At 41.2% G+C, this 27,768-nt stretch overlaps 1 protein-coding gene across 12 annotated transcripts in view; it reads right to left on the bottom strand.

Annotated features, from left to right (window-relative positions):
• Positions 1 to 27,768, bottom strand: part of srcin1a (SRC kinase signaling inhibitor 1a) — a 101,448-nt gene that overhangs the window by 11,972 nt on the left and 61,708 nt on the right. For 7 of the 12 annotated variants that reach the window (XM_051387166.1, XM_051387168.1, XM_051387162.1 and 4 more), the window contains 17 exons: positions 27,136 to 27,162; positions 19,503 to 19,698; positions 17,839 to 18,134; positions 15,107 to 15,930; positions 14,641 to 14,742; positions 14,107 to 14,234; positions 12,315 to 12,335; positions 11,359 to 11,519; positions 8,320 to 8,495; positions 7,305 to 7,435; positions 6,825 to 6,972; positions 5,713 to 6,019; positions 5,292 to 5,553; positions 4,715 to 4,854; positions 4,342 to 4,494; positions 3,798 to 3,926; positions 1,883 to 2,755 (listed from right to left, as the gene is read on the bottom strand). In XM_051387166.1, coding sequence (XP_051243126.1) covers positions 1,883 to 2,755; positions 3,798 to 3,926; positions 4,342 to 4,494; positions 4,715 to 4,854; positions 5,292 to 5,553; positions 5,713 to 6,019; positions 6,825 to 6,972; positions 7,305 to 7,435; positions 8,320 to 8,495; positions 11,359 to 11,519; positions 12,315 to 12,335; positions 14,107 to 14,234; positions 14,641 to 14,742; positions 15,107 to 15,930; positions 17,839 to 18,134; positions 19,503 to 19,698; positions 27,136 to 27,162 — 4,074 coding nt within the window. The remainder of the gene's footprint in view (positions 1 to 1,882; positions 2,756 to 3,797; positions 3,927 to 4,341; positions 4,495 to 4,714; positions 4,855 to 5,291; positions 5,554 to 5,712; positions 6,020 to 6,824; positions 6,973 to 7,304; positions 7,436 to 8,319; positions 8,496 to 11,358; positions 11,520 to 12,314; positions 12,336 to 14,106; positions 14,235 to 14,640; positions 14,743 to 15,106; positions 15,931 to 17,838; positions 18,135 to 19,502; positions 19,699 to 27,135; positions 27,163 to 27,768) is intronic. The other 5 variants (XM_051387167.1, XM_051387171.1, XM_051387163.1 and 2 more) reach the window with 5 other exon arrangements.

Genomic DNA, 27,768 nt, shown 5'->3' with positions numbered 1-27,768 from the left:
GAGGAGAGGAGAGGAGAGGAGAGGAGAGGAGAGGAGATGAGAGGAGAGGAGAGGAAAGGAGAAGTGTGAATCAGACCTTGGACACATAGTACATGGTCGTACATTTCATTTCTCCTCTTCAGTGCTTTTAGTTTACGCCTCAGACACACATCAACTCTGTACAGAGTCTGTCTCCTGAGACCAAAGAGGTTTTTAAGATCAGAGCTTGTGGCTGATATAACTGAACAATTCACTTCACAGAGTTTCACTATCTATCAGTAGAAAATGACAAAGACGAGAACATAGAAATGCAGCATCAAAACTGACGTTGCATAGCCTAGCCTCACCGCAGGATCTACGAGACAGTGTGCTTAATGATCTTTCCCGCTGAGTTACTCTGTCGACTGTCTCTAATACGCACAAAAACAAATATATGTATTCAGTCAAATTTCCATCCAACTGTGCCTTTTGTGCACAAAGAGACATTAGCTGAAAGGAAAACTAATAGAAGATTAATTGTAGTTTTGTCAAGTACCCTCCTTTCTCTCCTACAGTAATTCAAGGCAAAGACACCTGGAAAATGCCTCTCTTTCTTCTACGCCAATGCTTGTCTTGATATGAATTTTGAAACAGACATAAAATATACAGTATATTTAATGCTTGATGGATACATTCGTTTTCTAATGTGCTGATTAAAAACTGAACTGCAATGGGGCTTGAAAGCAGATTGCTTGTCAGTGTGAATTTGGTGAGTATATTAGCAAACGTTGGACAAGAGTAGGAAGAAGGGTCATGTTGAAATGATGGTAGTTGAAGTTGGAGTGATGAAATAATGTGTGAAGACTCTGTAATCCTCAGCCATACCCACGGGATTGCTCCCTGGCTCTACATCAGAGGGCTAAAACTCACCATGACAGTGCCACTGTCAAGTATTGCAGCCCCTCCCTGAGTAAGAGGCTACATTCAGAGCAACAGGGAATACTACACAAGCTGTCAAGACACCTCACTGAAGTGGAAGCTGACACAGGAGCGCATTAAGTTTTTTGATCATCACTAATCTTTTGTTGTGTTACGGTCAGTGGGAGGTGAGTTGAAAACAGACCACTCGCTATGTCTGGTAACAGTTCAACACGTGGTCATTGGATATTAACAAGAAATGATATTTGGCTTTGGTATAAGAGACAGATTTCTGTCCTCACACAGGTCTCTGAGTAGGAAGATTGATAATGAAGTTCTTCAAAAATCATTTTTTTAAATATGTTTTTCCCTGAAAATAATGTCTTCCTGTGTTTTGAAAACACAAATTTACCATGTAGCCTTTGGCATGAGCAATTATAATGTGACACAAAGTACATAAAATATGAGCTGTTGAAGCTTGTTTAAGCAGAGCACAACGGCTGATGTACCATCATTATTTTGTTTAAAACAATTTTCTGAGGCAAAGAAAGTTGCTTTCAAGACAGAACAAACAGGACGACATTAATTTCACAGAGATGATGATGTAAAGAGGAGAAGACAGAAGAGGAATTCAGATATATTTGTATTATCTATGGATTTATTTACATTGCCATGTGTGGTGTAACAAAAGGTGAGACTGGTTAGATTTACAGACAGAAAACAAATACCGGGAGCGATAAAAAAAAACAATTGACAACTGTGGACTCAGCAGGATAGCAGCTTCGGCACTAATCACAGAAAAGACAAGTAGGGAGGAAGTCTGTTGTCTGTTCCCTATTACATATTTTTGATTTCAAATACAATTACATGCCGATTTAGTCAGGGAGCAGACATCAGAAGCTTGAAAGTGAAGTTCCAACAGTCACCCAGAGAGAAGCAGTGAAGAAAGAAAATAGAGCATGCTGCTTCAGAGCAGGAATCTGCACAGCAGGTGTAAGAAATGAACCTGGATCGATGCTGGGCTCAAAGAGCATGGCTTGGGTGGGACTGGTGGCTTCTTGGTCTCTGAGGTTGGACTGCCCGTCATCTGCACAGGAGGGCTTTTGGTGGTGGTCTCAGTGTAGAGCTGCTCTGCAGTTGGATGGCCACTGATCTCTATCAAGGTGTTCTCCAGCTCACGAATAGTCTCCTCCAAGCTGTCCAGCCTCCTGTAGGTGCTGTGTCGGATATCTTCTCTTGTTTTCTTCTGGGATAGATTCTTCTGTACCTCAGGAATCGTCTTAGTTCCAGTGTTGTGCTGAAGTGTCAGCACCTTATCCCCTGTCTCTATCCCTCTCCTCAGAGCCTCCATCAGAGAGCTCTGCGGGCCAGAGTGGGGGGAGGATTTTATCCTGGGTTTAGGCACCGGCTTGGACAACTCCAAAAGGGAATGCAGTCGCCTATAGGCCTCCCTGACAGCTTCTTCCTCCTTGAGGAGCACTAGGAGAGGCCGGACACTCAGCTGGACCTCAGAGATTTCTTTGGTCTGTGGTGAGATGGTCAGAGTATGCAGAGCTTGTCCTGTAGTCCTGCTAAACTCTTGGGCCTCAATGGGAGACACCACCATCACGTCCAAATCTGTCAACAGCAGGGAAACCTCCTGTTTTAACTCCCTATCCTCTTTAAAACAAGACTGCTCTCGCTGAGAAGGGCTTTCAAATGCACCCCTTTCTTTTGAAATTTGAGTCTGGTAGACGGTATAATGACCAGTCCAATCTCGTGATGGACTCTCTTCTACAGGGTCATCTGCTAAATCTCTGACAGGGTCCTCTGAGGCAGTGGGCGAAGCAGGCAAACACTCTGTCAACACGATGTGGGGGACAGGAGATAAGTGCCTTCCCTATAAATGAAAGCACTTTAAGTTTAATTTAGACGCAGTGAACTGGTCTTAGCTTTAGCAAATCCAACAACTTGACAACCAACCATATGGCTAAAAAAGAAAGAGCAATTTTATCAGTAATAATGTGGATGTCTAGATAACTTCCTCTTAACATAAGTATCAGTATGTAAACATGTGCAAGCTCATCAGATGTGCTGCCTGTGTGGTCTGTCCATGCAGCTCCCTCTCAAATCTAAACCAGTCCAGTAGGGCACAACTGGGCAGCTGTTTGACAGTGTTTTACTGCTGCTACTCACACATACTAATTCTAGATCTAACTAGCTCTCTCCCAAATCTGCATTAATCAATATTTCAATTCACCCATTAAATCAAATAATAATGTTTAATGTTAAAAAGATGCCAAAATCACAGAAAATTACCATTTTGCCATAACAACTTTTGAGCTTTTTAGTTACTTTTAGTTTTGGCTTTACAGCACAATTGCTTTATGGTAGCTATCCACATCAACATAAGCTTGTTTGTTGATGGGGAGATAGCATGAAGACTTAAATAGCTAATTAGCTAATGAAGAAAGTTGAGCAGATAGCACACTGAAGGCCTGGATACTTTTTCTTAAGTGTTCTTTTACTGCAAGCTGTGTGCGTACAAATAATCACACTGTCAAATAATTACATTTGGTATAAGGTGGTTGCATATGATTATTTATTCAGTCTGCAAACCAGTTTTAGCCACATAATGCAATAACAAAACTGCAAAAGCTGATAACCAACAAGCTTGTGTGAATTAAGACTTTGCTTTGGTGTATTCTGCATATTTGTGGTTGGGATTACTTAAACACAGCATACGTGCACATCAACAATCAGTGAGAAATAGTATCTGGTGAAGGGAGAATAATTTCAGTTTAAAGAGATGGGGGGAGGGCATGAGTGGGTGTAAGTGGAGGCCGGGCAGTAGTTTCTGTGTGTGGTAGAGGGGTTAAGAAGAATAGAGACAGGGGTTAAAGGGCAGCAATCCACAGCACTCGGGTCAGCCAGAGTGTTACCTCAGTGCCTGGGGCCTCAGAGGGCCACAGGTCCAGTCTGCAGGGAGGTACACTTTTCCTGCTGCGAGGACTAACAGGTAGGGGAAGGGGAGGGGACAGAGCGAGCCTGAGCGGGGCTCTCTCAAACAGCTGAGGAAGGAAAAGGGAGGTTCAAAAGCTGTCATAAATTGTAGGACAAAACACAACAGCGACTAAATAATCAGTTATTGTTGACACTGTGTTCAATCAATATTCAAGCAGGCCATCTCAAACACAGTCCAAGCAGCCATCAGGGTCCATCTGTCTGGCTGTGATCTGTGAGCCCTGGGTGATGATGTGTGTGACTGAGCAGTATGTGATCTTTGGGCTCTCCCAGTGCCAGGGGCACGAGGACATATGGCACCTGCTGCTTGAACATGTGGTAATGATGGTGAGCATGTCTGCTTATGAGTATGTGCATGAACAAAAGCCAGTGGCAGATTGTGGACGTAACATAAATGATAAAAAAGAGTACAGCTTATTGAGGATAAAATCAACATAATACACAACCCATGTTTTAGTTTACCTCCAATTCTGCAGCAATTTTCTCCTCCTCTCTCTCCTCCTTGTCCCCAGAGGCAAGTGTGGGTGGTGTAGATGCAGGACGAGGGTTTTCAGACACAGCCCTCCTCAGTTTCACATGAGGCTTCTGGCCTTCAGTCTCTTCAGATTCAGACTTCTGCAGTTGCAAAACACAAAAAAATAATTTTAACATATCTAAGGCCAATTTCTGAAGCTTGTATCTTAAACATTTTATTGACAAGAACAATTAACTTCTCTCTATAAGAGGAAACTAATATATTGATATGTACATCTAATATTTAAAATTTGTCAGTAACTTTTTTTATTGCTTAGTGTACATATTTTTTCTGTATGCTTGTAAATTTTCTCTGTCTTACCTTTATACTTTTTCCAGGAATGAGGGGCTCTCCGCTGCGGGTGGTTATGCCTGGAGAAGAGGGGAAACTGCGTCTAGGTGGTGGAGGAGGTGGAGACTTGGAGGGTTTCTCTGTGCGATACCGTGGTACTGTCAGCTCATCTGGTAAAGAAAGTGATTCAGGTATCTTGATAAAAGAGTCATCCTTGCGTAGTACATTCACAGTGTTTTATAATAAGCTATTAGGCTTTGGTAGGCAGCATACAGTGTGCAGTGTGTAAACTGCTTTAGTCAATACTGAATGCTATGATGAGTGACTTTATGAGAGTAATTTTAATTAAAATGAATACTGTATATCCAGTTTTTCTAATTTCTTGTTGGTTTGGGAAGATGTTATTGAGAAAATCTAATGACCTGCAGGGCTTGTACTACTAAACTATTTCAAAACTAATTGGATTCCTAAAAAAAATACATTGTGGTTACCTTGAAAACACATTTATTTTTCTTAGCTCTTGAAAACAAGACAATTTGAAGAGGTTTTCCCTTGACAATGATGCATGGTAATGATGCAGACTGAAGCACTGAACTCTCCATCTTACCAGAGCCCCGCCTGGATCCTCCCTCTTTCCCAGAAAGTTTGTGCTGTGGCTTAATAACACGGTGCTCTGAGGTTCCTACCCCACTTTGGGGGTTCTGGGATGATGGTGTGTTAGAGGAGGGCTTGATTTGCTTGGCAGCAAAGTCCAAATCTGGAATAGCTTTCATTAACTCAGCCTGGGTCTCCTCCAGCAACCGGTTGATATCCTGGGCACTGTATTGGGTCAGACTGGCCCGCTTCTCCTCCCAGTCCCGCTCTGCTGCCTGTGAAGTGGAGAGACAGATCTAAACACTTCATAATTACACAGTAAATGCGGTGTAGCAGGACTGGTGTAACTATGTTATGTTATGATTTATAATGCAGACTATGTGAGTGGTGAAAACAGAGAAAAAAAGCTGAAAAACAGCAGAAATAATTCCTACCAGTCGAACTTCCACAGACAAAGCTTTGTCAGCAGCAGCACGCCGTTCTAGCTCCTCCAGGGCTTTGCCCTTGTTGGGAACAGGAGGATGATTGTCCTTGTGAGGGCCAGACAGGTTTCCGTGGACACGGCTGAGGCTGGAGTGGGGGCTCCAGTTGGACAGGCTGTTACCTCCCCCAAGGTCATTGATGGTGAGTGGTGGGCTAGTGGGGATTTCAAAGTCTGAAAACTTTCGCAAGTCGTCATTGTGCTTTGATGAAGGACTAGAAAAGTCTTCTTGCTTCTTCCACACACCCCCATTTGCTTGTCTAGTAAGATACGGAAGACAAATTCATTAATCTACTCTTTGAAATGTAACATATATGACCATGACTTGAAGTGAAAACAACTGTTGCTGAATGCTAAAATCATACAAAAAGCTCAAAACAGTGTGAAAGGCACAACCTCCGCCAATGTTGAATAAATACTCGGTTAATTAAACCAGAAAGGGAGGTGCTTTTTTGACACAAGGCTGATTAGGAGATACACAAGAGAATGCTGAAGGGAACATTTTAAAAGTCCAAACTTCAAAATGGCAAGTGGTAATACTAGCTGTTTAAATACATCCTTCAGGACACCTTTTTTCTACACATATCAAGATTTTAAACCATCTTGCGGTCTCTGCTAGTTTGAAGAGCTTTGGCTTTAAACAATAAATGTTTAATGGTGTTAATCTCTGATCTGAATCAACAAATATATCTAATCAATTTTCCTTGGTTAAAGGCATGTCTGTCCACCACATTTTATGAAAATCCATAATGTTCTGCTGACACACAAACCGAAGGGGTGAAAGCATAATCTCTTTGGCAGAGGTACAAACGGAAAGCCTTCCTCGAATTGATTACAAATGGGCAAGTTCTCCGTGTCAGCTAATGTTGGACATATTTCACTGCAAGTGTCATTATGTAAGAATTTATCAGACAAATGCAACAGTGTTTAAAGGATTACTTAGAAAAGTCTATATAAGGACAGTTTATTTACATCCCTCTTCTTTAATTCAACACAAATTGTCTTCCTTTAACTGGCATATAAAGCATACTGATGTACTGTTGTTCAGTCGGACTAAGTTCTTACTTGCGCATGGTGGCGAGGGTGTCAGTTATAGTCTTGCAGCGTTTTAACAGGGCATCGAGCCTGTGTGGCTCCTCTTTCAGGAATTTGACAGCCTCCACCTCCACCCTGAGTACCACCCGCATCTTACTCTGCAGACCTGGGAACTGATCTGCAGCAGAAAGAAGAAGAGTAACACAAGTAGCCAACCATGTTCCCCCAAACAAATCAATTCTACTTGTCAAAGAGGCTGAAAGCCGTGTGTGGTAATCAAACAACATTTTTTTTTAACTACTGTAAATGGTCAGGCAGTTCATTAGGACAATGAGCAATCTGAGCAATCTGAGGCTGATTAAATGTTTGACAGACTGGCTGTGGGTGACTAAAAGATAATCAGTGCCTTGGTGAGTAATTAGCGCATTATAAACTGTCTGCCAGCGTAAAAAACAGTGTTTTCTGTTTTGTGCCTGTGCACAAAATGTGAAATCTGCCAGCATGACTCACTTTTCAGTTCTGTGAGTGTTTCTCCCAGCTTTCTCAGAACAGTGGCCTTCTCCTCCAGCTCCTGCACTGTCACCAGCTTGTGGTTGACAGACGACTCCTTCTGGATCTCCTCCACTGACTTTTCCAGGTCGCTGAGATGGAACAGACAGAAGGCTGAACACCAGGGATTCCTTTGCCACACTTAAATTCGCCTGAATATTTATCTCAGAATTATGCTATTTGAGTAGTCAGTAAAACTACTGCGAATAAACTCTCAATCAACTGGCAGCTAGATCAACAGTTCTGGACAGCTGAACTGGAGGTGGACATGAATGGATAATTAAAAGTTTCGTGCAATAACTGAGGGAAAAAGTGGAACAGAATCTATACAAATGTGAGTTTGTTCAGCTCAAATATTGAGTCTGTGTCTGGTCTGGTCAGATTTATGTCAAATCTGACTTAAGTTATGTAATGAATCAAAGCTCCATGTATAATTAACCAAAATAAATTGCCCATTAGCCAGGCTGAATCACAGACATTGATTAGCAGAGATCATCTAACAGTTCAACCAATTAGTCTGCAATCAAAATGCTGCTCCAAGTGATTTAGGAACTCTTCTGCCAATCGAGGAATCATTACAAGAGTGAACATTTCCACATATGAGACAGAAGCAAGTTATCTGATTATTAAATCTCAAGGTAGCTCTCAGCTCTGGTTTTGCAGTCACTTTAATTAGTTGCAGGACTGTTTCATACCTCAGATCTTAATAAGCATCTTGCTCTATGCCGGGCTTAATTACAGTTACAATTTCATCCTATCACTGCGACACCCTGTGAGTCATCTAATTATAAAACAGATATGAACTTTGTCATGTTTGAATTATATACACAGATCAAAAACACCCATATTGGTACAAATGCATATGTATTTATTTTTATTACCAATGTTAGACTATTATTAATGTACGTACTGTTCTACAATCACTATCACTGTCTGACATTATTGCTGAACACAGTGTCTAATACTTGTTACTGACTGGAGCTGCTGGATGATGAGCTCTTCCTCATTGAGGTACTTGAGTCTCTCCTCCTCCACCAGGAGGCGCTGTCTCTGCAGAGGATCTTCCTGCTTCCTAAGGGCATCAGCCACACGCACGTTCAGCTCAGCTTCGGTCCGCTTCAACAGAGTTCGCACTGAATCCTGGTTCTCTAGCTGAACATACACACATTCAAACACAATACAGATAACATCATTTGCTCTTACTTCAGCGGGGCATGTTGTATACTCGGCGAGTATTTGGAAATGAATCATATCAATGTTAACTATCTAGCCTGATGAAAATAGCTTGTTGAAGTTGTGAATTCTGCCATTGCTGCATTACAACAGGACAATGAGGAGGAGAACTCTGGTCGCCTAAAGCTTTTCCAAACAGACCTCTTTAATTTACAGCAACTGCACATTTTGTTTTGGGCTGTGACTTCTTGTTTTCTGTATGACCTTCTCTGCTTTGTGCCAGAAGAAGAACATTTAGCTCTATCCTTGACTGCTTGTGTTTTTCAGTCATTGTTTGAGAGTTTTTTACCTTGGTAGATGCAGCAACTATAGTTTCCTCTGTGGTGTGTGTGTGTGTGTGTGTGTGTGTGTGTGTGTGTGTGTGTGTGTGTGTGTGTGTGTGTGTGTGTGTGTGTGTGTGTGTGTGTATCTGAACACACATATAATATTTCCTCTAATACAGAAAGATGGGATACCCTGAGGAGAATGAAGGATGTCCATGATAGAAGCACTGAGTGTGAACCCAGCTCCCTCTCAGGGTTATGAATGGAATATTTTACACTGCATGTAATACAACTCCCTGCAATGAAAGCACCTGGTAAGCAAGAAAAATTAATAATTGATCAGCCTTATGTTCCAGGAAGTGAAACAAGACAACAATATCACTAACGTTTAAAATTACCCAGTATTCCCCGTTATACAGCTCCAGGTGAAACACAGGGAATATAATAACATATTTAAAAAATATTAATACATCCAGAAAAATACATTTTCCGATTCCTTTTTATCTTGCAGCACTGTGCTCTCTCTCCCCACTTGCCTGTCTCTCCTGCATGCTCGCTCTGTATAATTCATGAGCCACATGTAAAATTTAAGCTGCTGGCCATCGCCATGGGCAACAATATGGGTCCAGGTGGAGAGGTCACACTTGGGCACACATACAGGTAAACAGCAAACTGTCCTCTCCGGGTACACACAACAGCTTTGGCTGTTTGGTTTTCTGTCTCACTGCTTAACCAGTTCAAGAAGCCCTTGTGACTGCTGTCAGGGAATAAATACAAACACTGGATGCCTATCATCTTTCACTCCTATTACTCTTCCTTTCTCTTCTCACCTGTCTTGACTTGAATCTTCTCCTCTGCCACTGAGAGCATTTAACTCATCATCTCTACCTCACTCCTCCTGCAGTAACCATGGCGGCTTGCATCAGAGATAAATGGAATAAATGAGGCCCTCATCTCCACATTTCTGTTAACCCTTCCTTAGAATTTCATCTTATCCTACATCTATCATGACATTCTGTATCTCTGTAATAAATTCCTTGCATGTGAGCTTTTATCTTTCACACACTGTATTTCATTATTAACCCTCAAAAGATACAGTGCCCTCAATGTGTCATGCAGTACAGCTATGTGAACCTGCAGGTGTTAGTTACAGTAGGTACAGTATTGAAGTAAAGATCAAATAAACATCAAAGACACTGCTCCTGCCTAGTGTTTAAAACATTCTACATCATAAAAATGTTAGATAACGACTGTATAAAATGGAAAAATTCCAAATATTCAAGACAAATTTAGCAGTTTTCTGCAACTTTAGGGCAATCTGTGGACCTCTGCACCCATGAATTGCTTGTAGTGCATCATTCATATCAAAACGATACTACTTGATTCACTGAAAATGACTGGCTACATTTCAACCTGAAACAGAGTCCAAGTTACTCTGGACAATCCACTGAACATGCTGTGAACAGGCAGAAAATGATGGAAAGCCTATTAGTTAATTTTTGTCTCCTTTTCCCCGCTGTTTAATGTTTTATACCATTTTTAATATAGTCTTCTTATATAACCAGCTGGCATTTATAAATGTTGTTGCTAATGGCAGTTTGCATATATGAATGCTGCTCGATACATCTGTGCACAGTGACTGTGAGATGGCAATCTCCAATCAGAGAATAATTGTGTGGAAGCTAAATATGCAGTATGACTATACATACTACTAGAACCACAATTTTCATCAACTGCAATAACCCTGGTTTTAATTTGTTTTTTTTAATCATCCTTTGTTATTTGGGGTATTTATATTTATCTGTTATGTTCTGCTGCTTATAATCTGGAATTTTGCCTTTTTGATTGTATGAACTTGAGTGTTCAATAAATCTTAGTAAACAGTTTCCTAATGAGTTTATGGATGCTAGTTTTAAATCTTCTTCAATATAGCATGATGTTCATTTTGTAAATTATAATCCCATTTAGAGAATAATAGAAGTAAAAGCAGGGTATGCTTTAGGGCATGGCTATCTTGTGATTAACAAGTCACTACCACAGTTAGTGCTCGGGTTCACTGTGAGTCTGTCCAGCACAACGCACCAGTCTCACAAAACTCAGATCAAACTGTCAAACTAGGAAGTGCTGATCAAATATGAATCCGGATATTGTTACTGCATTGCCTATTTCTCACCTCAAATGTTTTCAGGAACACTTTTTAGGGCATTGTTTATGTATGCATTTAATATGTGATGACGAGCCAAAACCAACCAACTCGCAGTATCGTAGACGTTTTGTTGTTTATAAATGCCAGCTGGTGATATGTTAAAATAGGTTTAAAACATTGACCTCTAAAAATGAGACAAATTGTGAATTAGAATATCATATAAATATTTAAAAAACCTGGACAAACAAAAATATCTATCCACATGGCTAGATACCACTAATAATAAATAATATATATTTTTTAATAATTTGGGAAAACAGACTCTGTAATAAACATCAGATAAACTTATTTTCTCCATGGATATACTATATACCTGTGTCTTGCGTAGCTGGGTGAGCTGTTTGCGCAGGTCGGTGGCATTTTGCTGCAGGCCGTGCAGGTGAAGCTGCATCTGCAAGCGGCCGAGGCTGTTCACCGGGGTTGTGTTTGAGGGTGGCGGCGGCATCAGAGCTAGAGGTGCTGATGGTGTATGAGCTGCCAATCACAGAGCAGGACATGGGGGTTCAGCAGGAGGTCATTGGGAAACAAATTGGTTAGTTTGCTGGGCTATGCTCCAGTGAGGCTTGCAGTCAGCCAGCATGACACACAGTACAAACAATAACACACACACGCACGCACGCACGCACGCACGCACGCACGCACAGACAGACACACACACACACACACACACACACACACACACACACACACACACACACACACACACACAAGGCCCAAAGAAATGTACATATACAGAAAATCTGGGCACACACATGCACACACTGGAACAAATACAGTGTGTGAATGCAAAAAAGCGCCATATTCACAAAACTCTAATTGCCCACTGGGAGAAACGTGAGCTCATGCTATTAGTAACCCATATAGAAGTGCAATTAGTCTGTTCAGCAGTGACACACAGGGGGATAACCATGCTCTTATCTTAACACAGAGCTTTGTGAGTATGGCCATTGACTCCCCAGCTATTCTGACACACACATATGCCTCCTGAACACACACGCACTCTCATACACATTTACAAATGAGTGCCCAGTCTGTGACAAAACAACCTTCTTAAATTCCCAGGGGAAAAACCAAGCAGAAATTCAAAAAGTAGAGACAGGGACAGGACGAAGGGGCTCCGATCTCCGGGAAACCAACCAGGAGGAAAACGTGAAGATAGACACCGCCAGCTACCCAGCAACACCACACACCCATACAGAGAGCAGAGAGCCATGAGATATGTCTGATAGGAGAAATAAAAAGGGTGATAGAGTAGGAGATGACAACTACCTTTGTGCTTCAGCCGTCCAGCTGGAATATAGAAAGAGTGAGCCAGTTACCGAGAAATTAATGAGAGGGTGATAGAAAGACAACGAGGGAGAGGAAAGTCTTAAAAGTTCATTTCTACAGAATGATGATCATTTTTATTGACTACAGCAGAGTAAATGACTCCAGTGATGGCTTAGCCTTTTGGCAGTGTATCAATTTGTGAGGAAGTTTCAAAGACAACTGTGTCCTTGCACTGGCCCAATGAAGGTCTGGCGACAGAAAAGGTTTGTTTGTGCCAAAATGGCGCAACAAAATTAAAGACGGGAGAAAAAAAAGATCAGGGATGAGAGCAAGCAGGTAGATCAAGGGCTTTATTCAGTATTCACCTGTTGGAAAATGATTCCTGTCAGTATTTTAAAAATTCTAAGCTGAAAAAATGACTTTTTTGAGAAATACACTTAAACAAAAAATGTGTATCCAGTACAGAGATAGTAAAGTGAAAAAAATAAATCCTCCAAATACTTGGAAAAGCTGTCCTTCTTATTACCTCGCCAAGAAGGTTATATTAACAGTCTTATATGTTTGTTTGTTTCTTTAACACCTTTTAACAGCTCCAAGCTGTTAGAAGGTATATTTTTTCATTTTTGACAGAGCTTGTTTCCTGTTTTTGTGCTTAGATTGGCCACAATTGATGAGATGAATACTTTTCTCATCTCACTGACTAGGACAACACTGTCTTTCCCAGGCATTTGACTGCTCCTTTAAAGTCTTGCAATTGCATCTAACTTTAACAAACCTATAAAGTGGATATTTGACTAGCCATACTTTTTTTTAACAGTGTTTGAGTCATTTGGAATGACACTCTTTAACTTCAGTGTTTGGAGAAAGATAAAGATAGTGAAAGAGAAAAGGAAGGTAAAGGAAAAGAGAGATGAATGAGGTAGAAATGTCACCTAATTCCTCAGTGAGTGTTAGAGTCTGTTCACACGTAGCCTGTTTGGTTCAGTTAAAATTAAACAATCTGGATAAGAAATGTAGGTAATATATTTATGCAAACCAGTTACCATGGTAACATGTATGCACATCAGCATTTTGATCAACCAGACAATCAAAAGCTGATAAAACTGCCATGTTTTGTGTTTGTATCTTGTGCTCGTATTTCGGTGTGACACAATGATTCCACAGTAATATTTCAGTACAAGCCCCTCTTTTTTGTCCTGTCATTATTCATATAAAGATTTGTAAACTAATAACACCATTTCCCAACAATCAGTTATTTCTTTGTTAGCTTTTTGTGACACCAGAGAAAATAAATATACTCATAATAAGAACTAAAATGCTGCGTGACATTGGTCAAAAGAATTTGATTTCCCCATGTGGGTCCTGATGATGCGCTGATGATGCGTGATAACAGCCATCAAAACTGTCCAATCAATGAGTTACCTCTCAGTCTGTATAACTACATGTTTAGTGATTTGGGTCCATTAGTTAAAAGTCTGTGTGAACACGGTTCAGACCAGATGACCAACTCCACAACTCTTAATGGAACCAACCAGGTGATACAGACTGCAGCTTCTGGGCTTCATGACATGTTGTCCTTCCTCCCTCCCTCAAATTTAGGTGAATTTGTCATAAACCAGGAGGTCACCATCATTGCTCATTTGTGTCCAGTATCCTCTGTAAATACTGCTGCATTGTATTCAGGAAAATGACACAGTTAAAGAATTTAACAGTGCAGAGTTTTGCATGGCAACAGTGTTAGTAACAAGAGGGCTAGTGAGTACACTGGTCACAATTACGCAGCTGTACTCACTTCCAGTGGCGGAGCCGTCGCTGTTGGTTTCGGTCTTCTCGCTGGAAGAGAAAGGTAATGGCCGTGAGAACTCCGTTCCTTGGTCCGGAGGGCAGCCCGCCATCATGCAGAGACGCAGAAGGCCGCATCTGAGGATCAACGGCCACAGGGCAAGGCAATTACAGTGCTAACGCTAACAGCACTACTCCTGGGCACTATTAGACTGATTACATTAACAAGTTATCTTCTTGTTAATGAGCCCTTACTGTGTTCATCAGGTGCCATGATAACAATGCTCAATGAGGAACTCTACTGAAAAGCTATCTTACATATCTCTATGTATCAATGCATAAATCAATAGCACTGTGCCCCACAGCTAATGTTTAGTGCTATGTACTTGTGCTGTGCTCACACAATGTAATGTACCACTTCACTGCTATAGAGCTGATAATGGCTCTGATAATAGCCTGCTGCTGTTCCTGTCGATAATGTGTCTAAGCTGAAGCTGTATCTGTGAGTTTTAGAGGGTTAATGGGGTATAATGGCGAGTCTTACGTGCTGTCACTGTCTGGTGCTCTGGTCAGCACACTCTGGACCAGGCCAGTAAGGCTGGCTATCTGCTTCTCCATTGCCTCCATACGCTCCAGACGATGATCCCTGCAAATGTAAATACCACAGATGTGTCACCAAATGTTAAACACATTAGGGCAGACCAAAAAAAATGAAAATGCACATAAAAATGACACAAAATCATTATTCCTATATAAATATGTAACACACTGTGCTGTAGAGTACCTGTAAACTTGGTTTTAAATCTTTAGTTTCTGCTTGTAATGAAGTAGAAACAAATACAGAAACCTTTAATGCAAAATAACTAGTATTTATTTATTTGTATTTATTTTTATGTGTTCATGTAGGACATGTAGGATGTGTGTTCATGTAGGAGAAATAATGTATCAAGGGCGTTCGTTTAACAGTACAACATACCTTAATGAAATTTACCACACAGTCTGGTACTAACCTGCTGTTGTCAGAGTCTTGTCCAGACATTGAATTTCCAAAGCCAGGCGTGGCCCTACCACCATCCCCGGGCCCGGCTGTCAGACACAGAGGCTCTGAACTAGAGCTGGGCCTCGACTTTGGGCTCTCCACAAACACAGAGGAGGAGGCTGAGTCCTTGCGGAAGGTCTGCCTGACAGGTGAGGCTCTGCTGGGTGAGCTAGAATACGAGTCCCTGTCCCTCAACTGCATGTCTGGAATTTTCTGTGGGGATGACGGTGGCATGCGAAAACCCATGCCCAGTGTGGCTGAGGAGTATGTGTCAGAGTAGAGTGAACCTCCAGGCTTGTAGAGGGAGTCCTCCAGGTCCCCCTGAAGAGCAGCGGCTGAGTAGGTGCTGAGTGAGCGCACAGAGCCACGGCGGTACAGGCCACTGGAAACAGGAAAGCTAAAGGGGTCTCCAATGGTAGCTAATGACTGTGTGGAGGCGATGCTGAGGCGGCCCTCGTGCATCAGGCTGTAAGGATCTGCATAGAGCCCCTCGTTCTTCATCAGTGCCATGTTTTTTGCAGAAACTTCTTCATCAGGCTTGACGTCACGGCGCTCAAGGATAGCGCTGGGCGAGGGAGACAAGCCTGCATTGGCAGCGTGGCCGGCTGAAGGATGGTGGGGATGTCGAGGCTGTTCATGCTGGGGATGAGAGCCAGCGAAGGATGGAGGACGGCCCCCGCTGTAGGAGAGGCGTGAGCGGGATGGAGAACCAGAGGACGCTGAGGCTGTAGAGGAGGGGAGGGTGTTGAGCCGGCGAGTTGGGGAGGAGTCACGAGAGGTGTACACCATCTCCCTCTGAAATGAACAAGCAGGGATGAGGGTTACTATGGAGACCTACGGATGAGAGCATTTTGTTTCCCATGTGTTAGTTGATGTGAAGACGACTGAGATCAGACTGACATTAGACAGCCGGTCACAGTCAGCAGATCCCAAAAGACGATAAGGAATGTCTCAAAATATTTGTCAAATTTCAGAATTTAGTCTCAAAAATCTTCTTTGTTGCTGATTGTTTTATTACTTTTTTTATTAAGCCAATGACAGAATGAAATAAAATAAACTGACAATAAAATAAACTGGCCAATTTGGGTAGATTTCATGACGTCACACATCCCTAATTCCAACACTTGTCCTGTATACCTTTTTCTTCTCCTATCCACGAGTTACTAGCTCATCATTACATTACCACAAGTCATTTTAATCTCAAATCAAATTTGTGTTCAGTTTAGTTTAGTCGAGATAGGACTCCAGAGGTGAAGCTACTCTTAGTGAGGACAACTGAATATGTTTATGTCCACCATTTTCGAATAGGTTTTTATTTTCCTTTACCTTTTCAACTTAGCTTTTATCTTCCTCCACCTGCCTTTCTTTGCAGCACATCACAACGTTGTTAGACATGCCCCAATGGTTTTTTCAACCCACCTCTGCCTCTATGTTTCTCCTGCTGTGATTTTCCTCATTTCTGCAGCCTTTGAAAGCCAAATACTCCGTTTTCCCTTGTCACATAACTACTTTTGTTGCCTATCTCATCCTTGTTTTTCTTTTTGCCATTCACTTCTCAGCGTCCTAGCTAACCTTGTCATGCGGCACAATGTAATACACAGAAAATACCGGAGTGTAACAAAGGAATTTGTGCTGCAGAGCTTTTATGCCCACAGACAAATTAATATACATATTGTACATTCACACAGCTATATGAGGTGGTTTGGTTTCCACAAACTACATGGACAAAACAAGCAACAAAACCGAAAACAACACAGCTTAAGCCTTAAGGTGCTCCACAAGACAGCCCCAGACACACAACATGAACAGAACAAATGAATGGCAAGATGCTTGTTAAAATGCAGCCTGCGTTTAGTTCTTAACAGTTATAAAGAAGAGACAGACTGTGCATCTCACACTGACTTTGAAAGATAATGGGTGGTAACTTTGAAGATTTTTTTGGTTTTGCTCAATAAAAGTGTTGCTTAAAATCATGCCATTAAGATTCCTTAGTATCAAACTCAGTTTAGGGTGTATTAAAATGTATATATGCTTCTACAGTTTATAGGTGCTGGTCAGCTCTGTCTTTACCTCTTTTTCCTTTTTTGCTTCTTGTATACACAGGCACAAACAACCATGTAAGCATGCACAACCACGTCATAAAAAAACGTACAGCAGTACAGGTACGTGCCCACAAAATATTCACAAGCATAATTGCCATTTTTCGCTCCCTGTTTGCATGGATAATAGCAGTAGTATTGTCAGTATTGTGTGAATAATGCAGATGGTAAGCAGGGTTTTTTTATAAAATAATTAAAAAAAGGTCTCCCTCAGGCTTCCTTGATCTTCACCGAAGCAGAAATAGCTTCGGATGTTAAAATATGCTCATTTCACAGAGGAACATTGTTCTCTGGTGTCTGCACAGCAACAGATGGCCTACTTGAAGATAAGAAAATACATTTCCAGGAGGAATACCTATTAAATTACTAACCCACATACACTGCAACAGCCTGTCAAAGTTACCATGAAATATAAAAACCACCATTAACTTGCCAAAGAAGCACACTGCTCCTCTTGTAGAATCATACAACTGTAGCGATTCTTACTGACGGCTCAGTTGTCAAACATCAGTCTAGCAGGAGATCAGACAGCATTCTTTCTAAAAAAAAAAAAAAACTGTTTGCCCTCTTCACCACCCCACTCCCCCAGCTCCCTTCTCCTCACCCTCAGGTCTCCGTTAGCCAGGTGTGCAGCAGCAGGGTAGGAAGCGTAGATAGGCTCTTTGCGGTAAATTTTGATGATGCTGCGGTCCTGTATGTCCCGGACGTCCTCCAATTCGTAGAAGACGTTGCGCGCTTCGTCCTTGATCAAGATGGCCGTGTTGGGTGACTTCAGCATACCTGCTGTCAACTTCTGAGGGAACATGTGCACGATGAGTGCGTGCAGTGTGTCCAGACTGCTCAGTTCGTGGGTGATGTGAACCCGACGTGTCTCATCTCCGTACTGCAGGAAGAGCACTCCTAAAAAAGAGGGATATGGGAAAGACGGTTGAGTCAGAAAGTGATGGGTTTAGCAGATGGAAAGAATAACTAGCAAAGAAATTCTGTCAAATCTGGTAGAATTTTTTTTTTGCCATCTTGAAAGATATAGTGTTGGCAATTATGATCCAAATGTTCTGCCTTTTGGTATATGAGATCCAGATAATGAATCAGATATCAGCATGAACAATCCCTGACAGAGTTAACACTATTTCTCTCTTTCTGAATGTGAGAATAGGACTGTGGTTGCTTTGTGAGAATTCACAGCTAAGGTGCAATGGTTGATTTTTACTACTATAAAATAAAATAAAATCAAAACTTAAAAATAAAACTTTTACTTTACTTATCATCAGTAATCAAACACCAATAATGGATATTAAATTGCCCAAAAATAGCTCCATTTCATGGAAAACTTTGTCATATGCTGCAACCCTTTATTTCATAGGTAAAAATGAGTCTGACGCCTGACTAACCTGAAAATTCATCTTCATACACCGAGGGACAAACAAAAAGAACAAACAAAGCAAAGAAAGACCAGTGATTAAAAGTCAAGCAAAATAAGTGAGATATTGCAGATGAGTAGGGGAGAGAAGAAAACAAAGAGAGTGGTTAGTAAAAAGACATGGAGAGGAGAGATTGGGGACTTGCTGTTCTACTTGTGTCTGAACTCATCAGTCACTTCAGTCACTGTCACTTTAATTTTACAACGTTTTTTTTATCTCAGTGTACTTGATGTAACACCACACCTTTGTCTTTATGAGTCTGGACCAGCCTCACACTAATCCTCTCTACACTCCCAAGGCCCTATTGGAGTAAACCTGTCCTTGACTCTGCTCTCTCCGCTGTTTATTCTTGCAGTTGCACAAAAACATACCCTCAGTCCTGTACGATTAACACAGCCATACAGTATTACACTCAAATAAACAGTCACCAAAATAACTACCTAAACAAAATATGTTATTATTATATGTAATTCCATACTATGTATGACATATTTGTATTAAATATAAAAACTATACTATCACACTTTTAGTACAACTGCACAGACTTAATGAAACTAGGTTTGCTTACACATTGTCTGCAAAAAAGTTGTTAGAAGTTCTCTAACCATTCAAGAAAGTTTTCTGTCATAGGAAGACTAACTATTCTCCATTTCTCTGTAGCTGACCAGTTAGACTAAACTAAAACTTTTATGGTAAATGAGGTGAGAGTATAACACTTCCTTCCATTCTCTGTAAGCACAGAGGTTCACATCACCAGCTACATGAAGTAAACAGACAGCTGCAAATCTGCCTAGAGTCCAACTAGCATGTTGTGACAGAGCCTGCCAGCAGAGCTTCAAATGTTAACCTGGAGATCGTAGCTTATTCTGGCTGGCAGAGCGGGACAGAGGCAGGCTCTGGCGAAATCGGTTCATCCGGTTGAACCCGATGGGGATGTCGGCTTCTGACATGGTCTCCAAGGATTCAGCGGAGGCAAAGGAGAGCTTGGCGGCCTGGTCGGCAAGCCCAGACTGGGTAGACTGGGAATGCCTTGGACTGCGGCTCTGCAGGAGGAGAGACACAATAATTTACTAAGAGGTAAAATCAAGGCATAGAGAATGGATTTGACAGGGCCAATGGAGTAAGACCAACAGGAAAAGAGACAGTGAGCACACAATGAGACATCACACAATGAACCACATAACAAGATTAACAAGACCTTGACAATGGTTTAGCTACCAGCCATTCACTAAGAATTACTAGCGTCACAGTATCTGACATCAGTTGAATGCTGCAGCAAAATAACACAATATAGTTGTTCTCAAGTGGCAGAGCTCTCCGGGGCATCAGCCTACATGAATCACCTATGGTGGGTAAGGAGCAAAATTAAGCCGGAAATTGTGCTCCGGCTTAGTATAAATTATGTCATGTTTGCACACCTCCCACACGGCCTCATCCAAACTCTTGTCCCTGTGCTGCGACAAACTTTAAACGAGTGCTTGTGGGATGGGAGGAGAAGCTCATGCAAATCCTGGGCTGTCACTGTGGGTTTATCCTGCTGGCCTATGCCCAGGCGTCTCCCACTGAAAGACTGTTAGTGCAGCTGGGGCTGAGCTCACTGAACTGGCTCCCTGATCCCCCACCGCTGTAGCGTCTCCTCCAGCTCAGAGGCTGCTGTAATGAGCTCCCAGAATGCTGTCTGCTGATTGTTTGGATGGCAGAGGCAGACACATCCTTAGCCACAGTACAGTAGCTGTGCCTGTCTCCTCCTCCTTTCACCATGAACAACATTTTCCCACCCTTTCCAAGGATTTCCTTCTCTTCCTTCTCAGCCTGACTCAAACTGCAGCATGGATCTACTGTGGCTTTCATTAGTGTAGGATTTAATTAATGTGAGAGTCTAACAGAAGCCACACAGAGGGCCATCTCTGTGCTCACTGACTCTCAGCAGAACTACAAAGAACACACTCATACACACATTTATGATTTTGTTAATTAAGCAATAAGACAGGAGGCCATGCTGCACAGTAAATTAGGGCTGCAACTCCAAATTGCTTTCATATAGTTTTTTCAATTAATTCATTGTTTAATTAATTAAAATGTACAAAATGATTAGTTTACAATAATATAAATCAGAGAAATGGATGAACTGAAACCATCAAATGATTTATATTTTCAGCCATGCAAGCGGCTCTATGGATCGCAATGTTAGCATTTAGATAAGTAAAGCCTCACAGAGCCACTAGCATGGTTTTAGACTCTGAGGTCTTGTTGCTTAATAAATGGGTTAACCAACTGTAACTCCAATTGTAACTAACCAAGTGTAACTCATTTATCAGTAAGTTAAATGACTGTCCCTGATTAAACTTCTGTCAATCAATTAATCAACTAATTCTTGCTGTACGACAGTAAACTAAACTAAATGGGCTGTAGCATCATGTAATTACTACTACCATTGGTGATTTGCTCTTTAAATTACCTGCTTTGCAATCCATGTGTGTTTACAAGGCGAGTTACAAACCCCAATCACGGCTGAAAAAGTAGAGCAATCCTTTTTATATCATACGCTCCTTCTGTCACTGTCCTGCATAACTCGGTCACACACACCCACACACAGAATGATAGTGGTGGTGTCCAGCGATAGTGGTGGCAGACACTGTCTGAGCACGCAGAGGGACGGTGATGCTGACAGATAACCCCCACCATGTTTTCTAATAGGGTCATTTATCTAAAGTGTGACCACACCGAACAAAAACACAGCCAACAGCACCACAGAGGAGCAGCACATAGGCCTACTACAGTGTATCATATTCTGGCCAGCTACAGGGGGATATGAAAAACAATAGGGTTTAGATACAGTACTATACCTTTGAATCCCATCTTTTAATTTTAGGAAGCAAAAGTTATGAATACAGTAACTTCATATTCACAGGAGTAGTTCAATAGTTTAAGTAATTTCCCCACGGGATTATTAAAGCATGTCTGATTCTGATTCTGATTCTGATTCTAGTTATTCGCTTTCTTACCAATACTTAAAGGAAGAGATTGATGCCACTCTAATATCTGTACAGTAAATATGAAGCTTCAGCAAATAGCTGGTTAGCTTAGCACAAAGGCTGGACACAAGGGAAACAGCTAGCCTGGTTCCTTACAAATATAAAAGACTGACTATTTCTTGGCTCTAAGCAGTTGCCAGGCAACCACCAGAAACTCCAGGAAGTTACCGGTCTCAACCAAGAAATCATCCGACACATAACCCACTGCCAAACAGCTACTTTACAGCTACATTTTATTTGTACACTTCTTTAAGAATAAAACAAACAAGATGTGACGTGCTAATTAGTGAGTTTTAGAGGTCAGGTCAGGGCCACGCTAGTTGTTCCCCCCGTTTTCACTAGTATAATTCTCTTTTAACTCTAGATAAAAGAGCAAAGTATACTTCCTCAAATGTCATATTATTCTTGTAGAAACTAAAACATTTTTTCAAACAGTCACTACACTATATATCACCTTCTCAGTGCTAATGAAAAAAAAAGGCAGGTAATAATATTTCCCAGGATACCATATTACTCAGGAGAAGTAACACCCAGAAATAGATTTGGCATACAAATGTGCAATAACAACCTTCACAATGGGAATGACTGAAAAGACCACCAAGTCTAAAACATGTCAAAGCAGTTTTTTTCTATGCATATCTGTTCACTTTTCTCGGCACAGGCTGAGACAGAAACACAACTCTGTTTCGAAATCTTGAGTCATTCTACTAGTGCATGCAAGGATTTTATTTCAAGGGTAAATAACCTAGTTGGAGCTTTCTATGAAAAGGAAAAGAAAACTGAGAATATGGTGCTGCATGACTGAGCTCGCTTCTCTGAATGTCTCACAGACTCAAATCTTACATTTCTCAAAAAAAAAAAGTGTAGGGAAAGTGAGTAATGCTCTACTCTCTCAACAACTACCATGCATCTGCTGCTTAACAAGACAATGAAAGCTCAATGTATGTACAGTATGTGTGTAAGCTTACCGCAGCTGTCGTGATATATGCTTTCCTTGTTACAACAGGCTCCAAACATTGACTTCCATATTGGTGTTTTATGTGACATGAAAACTGAAGATATCCCGCTGCAGTAATTTTACATTGTAAATATTATATGTGAACACACCATCTGGTCATGCATCTGGTCCTGCTAGACATGCCAGTGTTATACATGATGGTGTTCACAGCCTCCTTTGAAGGGAACTGGTTTTACCTCCTTCTTATTTTCCTCTACAATCGTCCCTCTACACCTCCCTCCTGCCCTCCCTCCCACTCAACCTTTTCTTTTAGAGTGATCCAGAGTTTTTCAACAGCACTCAATTACTGTGGAGAACTCTACACTGGTATAAGGGCATGGCAAAAGAGAGGAACAAGTAGGGAACAGGATGATCTTACATAGAATAGAAGCGGATGGAATGGAAAGCGGGACACGGCAGCCTGACAACAGACCTTAGGCTACAAACTGCATTAAACTCAACGCAACCTCCCACCGTGTTGTTTCTTGTTTGGCGTGCTTATACACACAAGCATGAGCGCATTCATGCACACACACACACACACACACACACACACACACACACACACACACACAACAAGCACACATCCACTGGGCCACTCTATTTTAAGGTCAAGTAATGGTAACCTTGGTACATTCATATTTTTTTTATGTTTGGGAGAGAATTTCTCATCAAACTCCATTTGACACTTGAGTGTTGTCTCACTTAGTCTGCAAACCTCTTAACCTCGTACAATGGGAAACAGAATTTCTCGGCTTAAAAATTGATTTGCAGTTCACCCACAGAATATTTTGGTGAAAAACACAAAGGAATAACATGAGAAATGTTTTTTAACATACAGTACATACTGTAATGAAGCAGTGCCAATGCTTATTGGACAGTTACATGTAAATGTATCTGATACCTATTTAGAAAAGATGCACTTTACAGATTAGGCCAGATTTTAACCTTTGGAATTGGTGGCAGCGAATAATTTTAGAATCGGGCTGAATTTTTGCCAGATCAGTTGTCATTTGATGTGCAGTTTGAAGGGGCTCACAAGGACTTTTTAACTGCCTGAACCATCATTGATCTGGCTCTCAGACAGGTTTCTAGCATGTCAGAGATTTTTGTTGGCTGTTTGCAATTTGAGCAGTTCCATAGTCTGATTTCCCACATGGCTAATCTCAAAACGTGTCATAAACTATAGTGAGCTTGTTTAAACATTATTATTCAATACTATTATGTAAGACTGAACATATTGTCTCCCTCTCTCATTTTTTCAACACTGGTTGTCTCGTCTGAATCAGCTGTCACTGGACAAAACCGACTGGGGGTTCTCTGTTTACATTCAGCATGAGCAACCATGACACATACAGAGGCAGCATAAAAGTAGCAGGTTCTGACTGTGCAGAAAGGCAGATTAAAATGTACAATATTAAGAGAAATGCAGTGTCTGCCCAGCTTAAGTTAGGGCAAATTTAAGCCGCAAGATTTCTGTATCATGTGACGTTCTTGCACATAGAAGAAGAGCAAGCATGGATGAATTACACTGCCACAAAAATATACTAGCCAGACTGCAAATGTAAAAGTTTTGATTTGGTAAGTGGTACTAAATATAAGTGGGGAATCTTGAAGCCTGGAGGTAAGCTGACCATACAATTGTTGCTGCTGATGTGTGTGAAAATGACAATGAAGTGTTATTTCTGGGAATAACTTGAGAGACAGGTGTTAAATAGTTAATATCACAACCCTCACGCTGTTGTTTCTCTTCCTCAAAAGCTTGTGTCTGTCTTTGCCTCGAGTTGTATGTCTTACTCTCCCTACTATTTATCCTGTCACTCATTTGTCGTCTCCCACCACTCCCAAAGCTCACATGTGATTCTTGCTGAGCTGCTTTACGTCTTTACGTCAACATGTCTGCCTTCTCCTCAGTTTCTAGGGGCAGAGGCCAAACCCACATCCAGGTGCCAATGCTTGTGCTGTTGCTGTCTGCATTTGAGGATTTTGAGTCTGGATTTTCTCCCTCTACCCATAACCTGGCTATTTTTCCACACAAAAAAGTTCCCTTTTAGAAAAAATGGAGAGAGAAAACAGCTCCCTATCATCGATCCATCTCTCACATCCGTTTGTCTCTTCCCCCACTATCATTATTTCTCTCCATTTTTTCCAACTCTCAGGCCAATCATCTGCCTGGACACACAATCCCCAACCCCCAACACCCCCAGAGTCCTCTTTCTTTATAATACCAGGAGTCATCAATGCATGGAACAAATTGCTTTGCCAAATTGCTGTGAATTGTGTGCCATCATTTTGTTCAGAGGGAGAAGAAGCAAAATGGCGTTTTCTTCCAGAGGGGAGATGGTGACTGAGATTGCTGGTAAAGATTCTCTTTTCTGATAGAAAATAGAGAAACTGTCGCCTTAAAACATTGTGAAAAACAAATCCCGACAATATTTTTTTAGATATACATTTAACTGTGCATTGTTCAATGTCTAACACCTGCAATTTTCATCAAAGAGGTTTAAAAAGTGTGTGTATGAAATACGCTACTGATTACACTACATATTTTTTCCACAGGTAAAAACATAAATGCAGTGCCATCCTGATAGTAGTTTCATTTAGTGTTTATTTTGAGCAGGCAGGCGAATCCAGGGAGAAAGTCAAGCTTAGATTAGAGCTGGTGGGATGAGGGAGTAGGATGGGGCTTTCAGAAGCTTTAGTGTGAAATGAAGAAAATTGAGCAGGATGAGGTGTCAACATAAAAGGTGTCAACAACAGAGTGTGTGTTGAAAGCAAATAGCTTTAGATCTATTACCACATGGACCATTTTGGTTGTTTCATTCTACATTTTATTACAGCTGCAGCACCGTGTGGTGCCGATAAATAAATTCTAACTCTTTGCTAGACGATTACATTATATCATTTGATGCATTTTTTGGCTGCTGCAAAACAAAATAAGTGATTAATAGAACAGCAACTCAGTGTACTAATGAGTGCGAGGCATCAATATTTTATCTTTTTTTTTTGAGCTGCAACAATTTCGACCTACTGATTAGTGCACTGGCAGAAAATTAAATGGCAACTATTTTGATAAACAATTCATTATCATTCAATTTTGAAGCAAAAACACATTTTACAGTTCCAGCTTGTAAAATGTGAATATTTTCTACTTTTCTCTGTTTTCTATCAATGTAAACTGAACATGTTTGAGTTTGAGACAAAACAAGACATTTGAAGGCATCAACTTGGCTCTAAGAAATTCTGATGAGCATTTTTTCATTATTTTATCAACCAGTTGGTGATTTGAGAAAATGATCTGCAGATTAATTGGCAATGAAAATCATTGTTAGCTGCAGCAGCGCTATTTTTAAGTGCATTTCAACATTTTGAGTACTGCTATAAAACATTTTTAGAAATTGTTTTTGATGACGTTTAAAACTTCCCTTTTTCTACAAACATACCCACAGTGTTTTGGAAACCACCTGAAAGTCCTGTAGAGTTTAAATTGTTTTGGTTGTGTAATAGATTCATGTGATAGGGCTCAAAATTCTATTTCATATCACTCTTGTTTGAGGTTAAAGTACGTGTGGAAGTGAGGGATAAATTGCTTAGCTTTCCCCATGGGTCAGGGCACATGGCTATTGATATTCACTGACATTTCCACCCTGTCCAAATGATATTGTGAGCAGGGATTCAGGGAAGACTACACTGAAGATAAGCCCTGGGCACTTCCCTCACGCGCATACACTCACACACATCAATATGTTCTTTAACTTGCTCTGTTTAGATAGCATACTTTTCTGCCTGTGAGATGTAATGCCACAACAAAGGGATGCACATTACAATGCATACCAACTAGCAAAAAGACTCAACTCTTTAAATTCAACACAAGTGAAATACACTGAATGTCTTGATGCTGGCCTTCTCCAGTATATACAACCCATATTTCCGCTCTGCAACCTGTGGATAAAACACATTCAGCAGCCCAGTCATGACTCAAGCCTCTGTGCTAATGTCAAAGCATTATTTCAGTAATGCCTCAGTGGCATGTCTGAAATGTCTTCTTAATGTCTCAGTCAGTCTGAGTAATACTTCAGCAAGGTCACATGGCTTCTAGCCATTAATGCTAGCTGACTGAGGTATCATAAATCCGGAGAGAATCGTCTTCTGCAGATTAAAATGGAGCTGGAGAAGTTTAAGCTGTCGCCACCCCTGACACCTCTCTCTCACACACACACACACACACACACACACACACACACACACACACACACACTGCCCAAAGAGCTGAGAGATGCCAAGTGAGCTGGGTGTTGCATGACCCAGAGGACTGAAGAGATAGGCTGGTGATGCCTGAGGAGTCTGACGTGATTCCACAGCACAGAACACACACAGAAATGTTCCCACACGCACACACAATGGACAAGAGAATACCAACACACAGGGACACTTAGACAGGCACTGACCTTAAAGCTCCAGTAGTTGGGCTGTTGCTGTGGAGTTCATGAAGGACAAAAGTGGGAATGGAGGGAGACAGAAGGAGAAAAGTTAGATACTTACTTCTCTAATAATAGCTCAAGTTCACAGGGCAAAACAAACCACTGTAAAAAATAAAATAAAATAAACAGTGCGCAGAACAAGCTGGACTGCAGTCTGAATGCAGGCCTTTGACACAAACATGCAATGCATCCTTCAGAAAAATCATTATCAGCAGCGTTTCATAAACTGTTTTCGTGTAATTTGTTTCTTTTCTGACAGGCTATTTTCTGTAACTCATTAATATTGTTGACAGCTTCATCTAATCTGACTACCTAAACGACAATCATTAAGTCTGCTTGGTGTGATTTGCGGGCGTCGGGTTACAGCGCACCTGAAACAAGATTGTGCTGTTGGCTGTAACTGGTGAAGGGGAGGAAATGAAAAGAGTGAAATTGAATCAAACAGCAGCCCACTCTGTTGTAGCGACATTGACCTCTCTCTCAGACTTCTCCACCACAGGCAAGCAACCGCTCTGTCTCCTCTTTGCTCTCTGCTGTCTCTTTCACTCTTGATGCACCTGCTGTAATCTTTTCATCTAAACCTCACCACCTCACCTGCTT

The sequence above is a fragment of the Dicentrarchus labrax genome, unplaced genomic scaffold (genome assembly GCF_905237075.1).
Source record: "Dicentrarchus labrax unplaced genomic scaffold, dlabrax2021, whole genome shotgun sequence".
Taxonomy (NCBI): domain Eukaryota; kingdom Metazoa; phylum Chordata; class Actinopteri; family Moronidae; genus Dicentrarchus; species Dicentrarchus labrax.
This window is presented reverse-complemented; position numbering and strand designations above follow the sequence as displayed.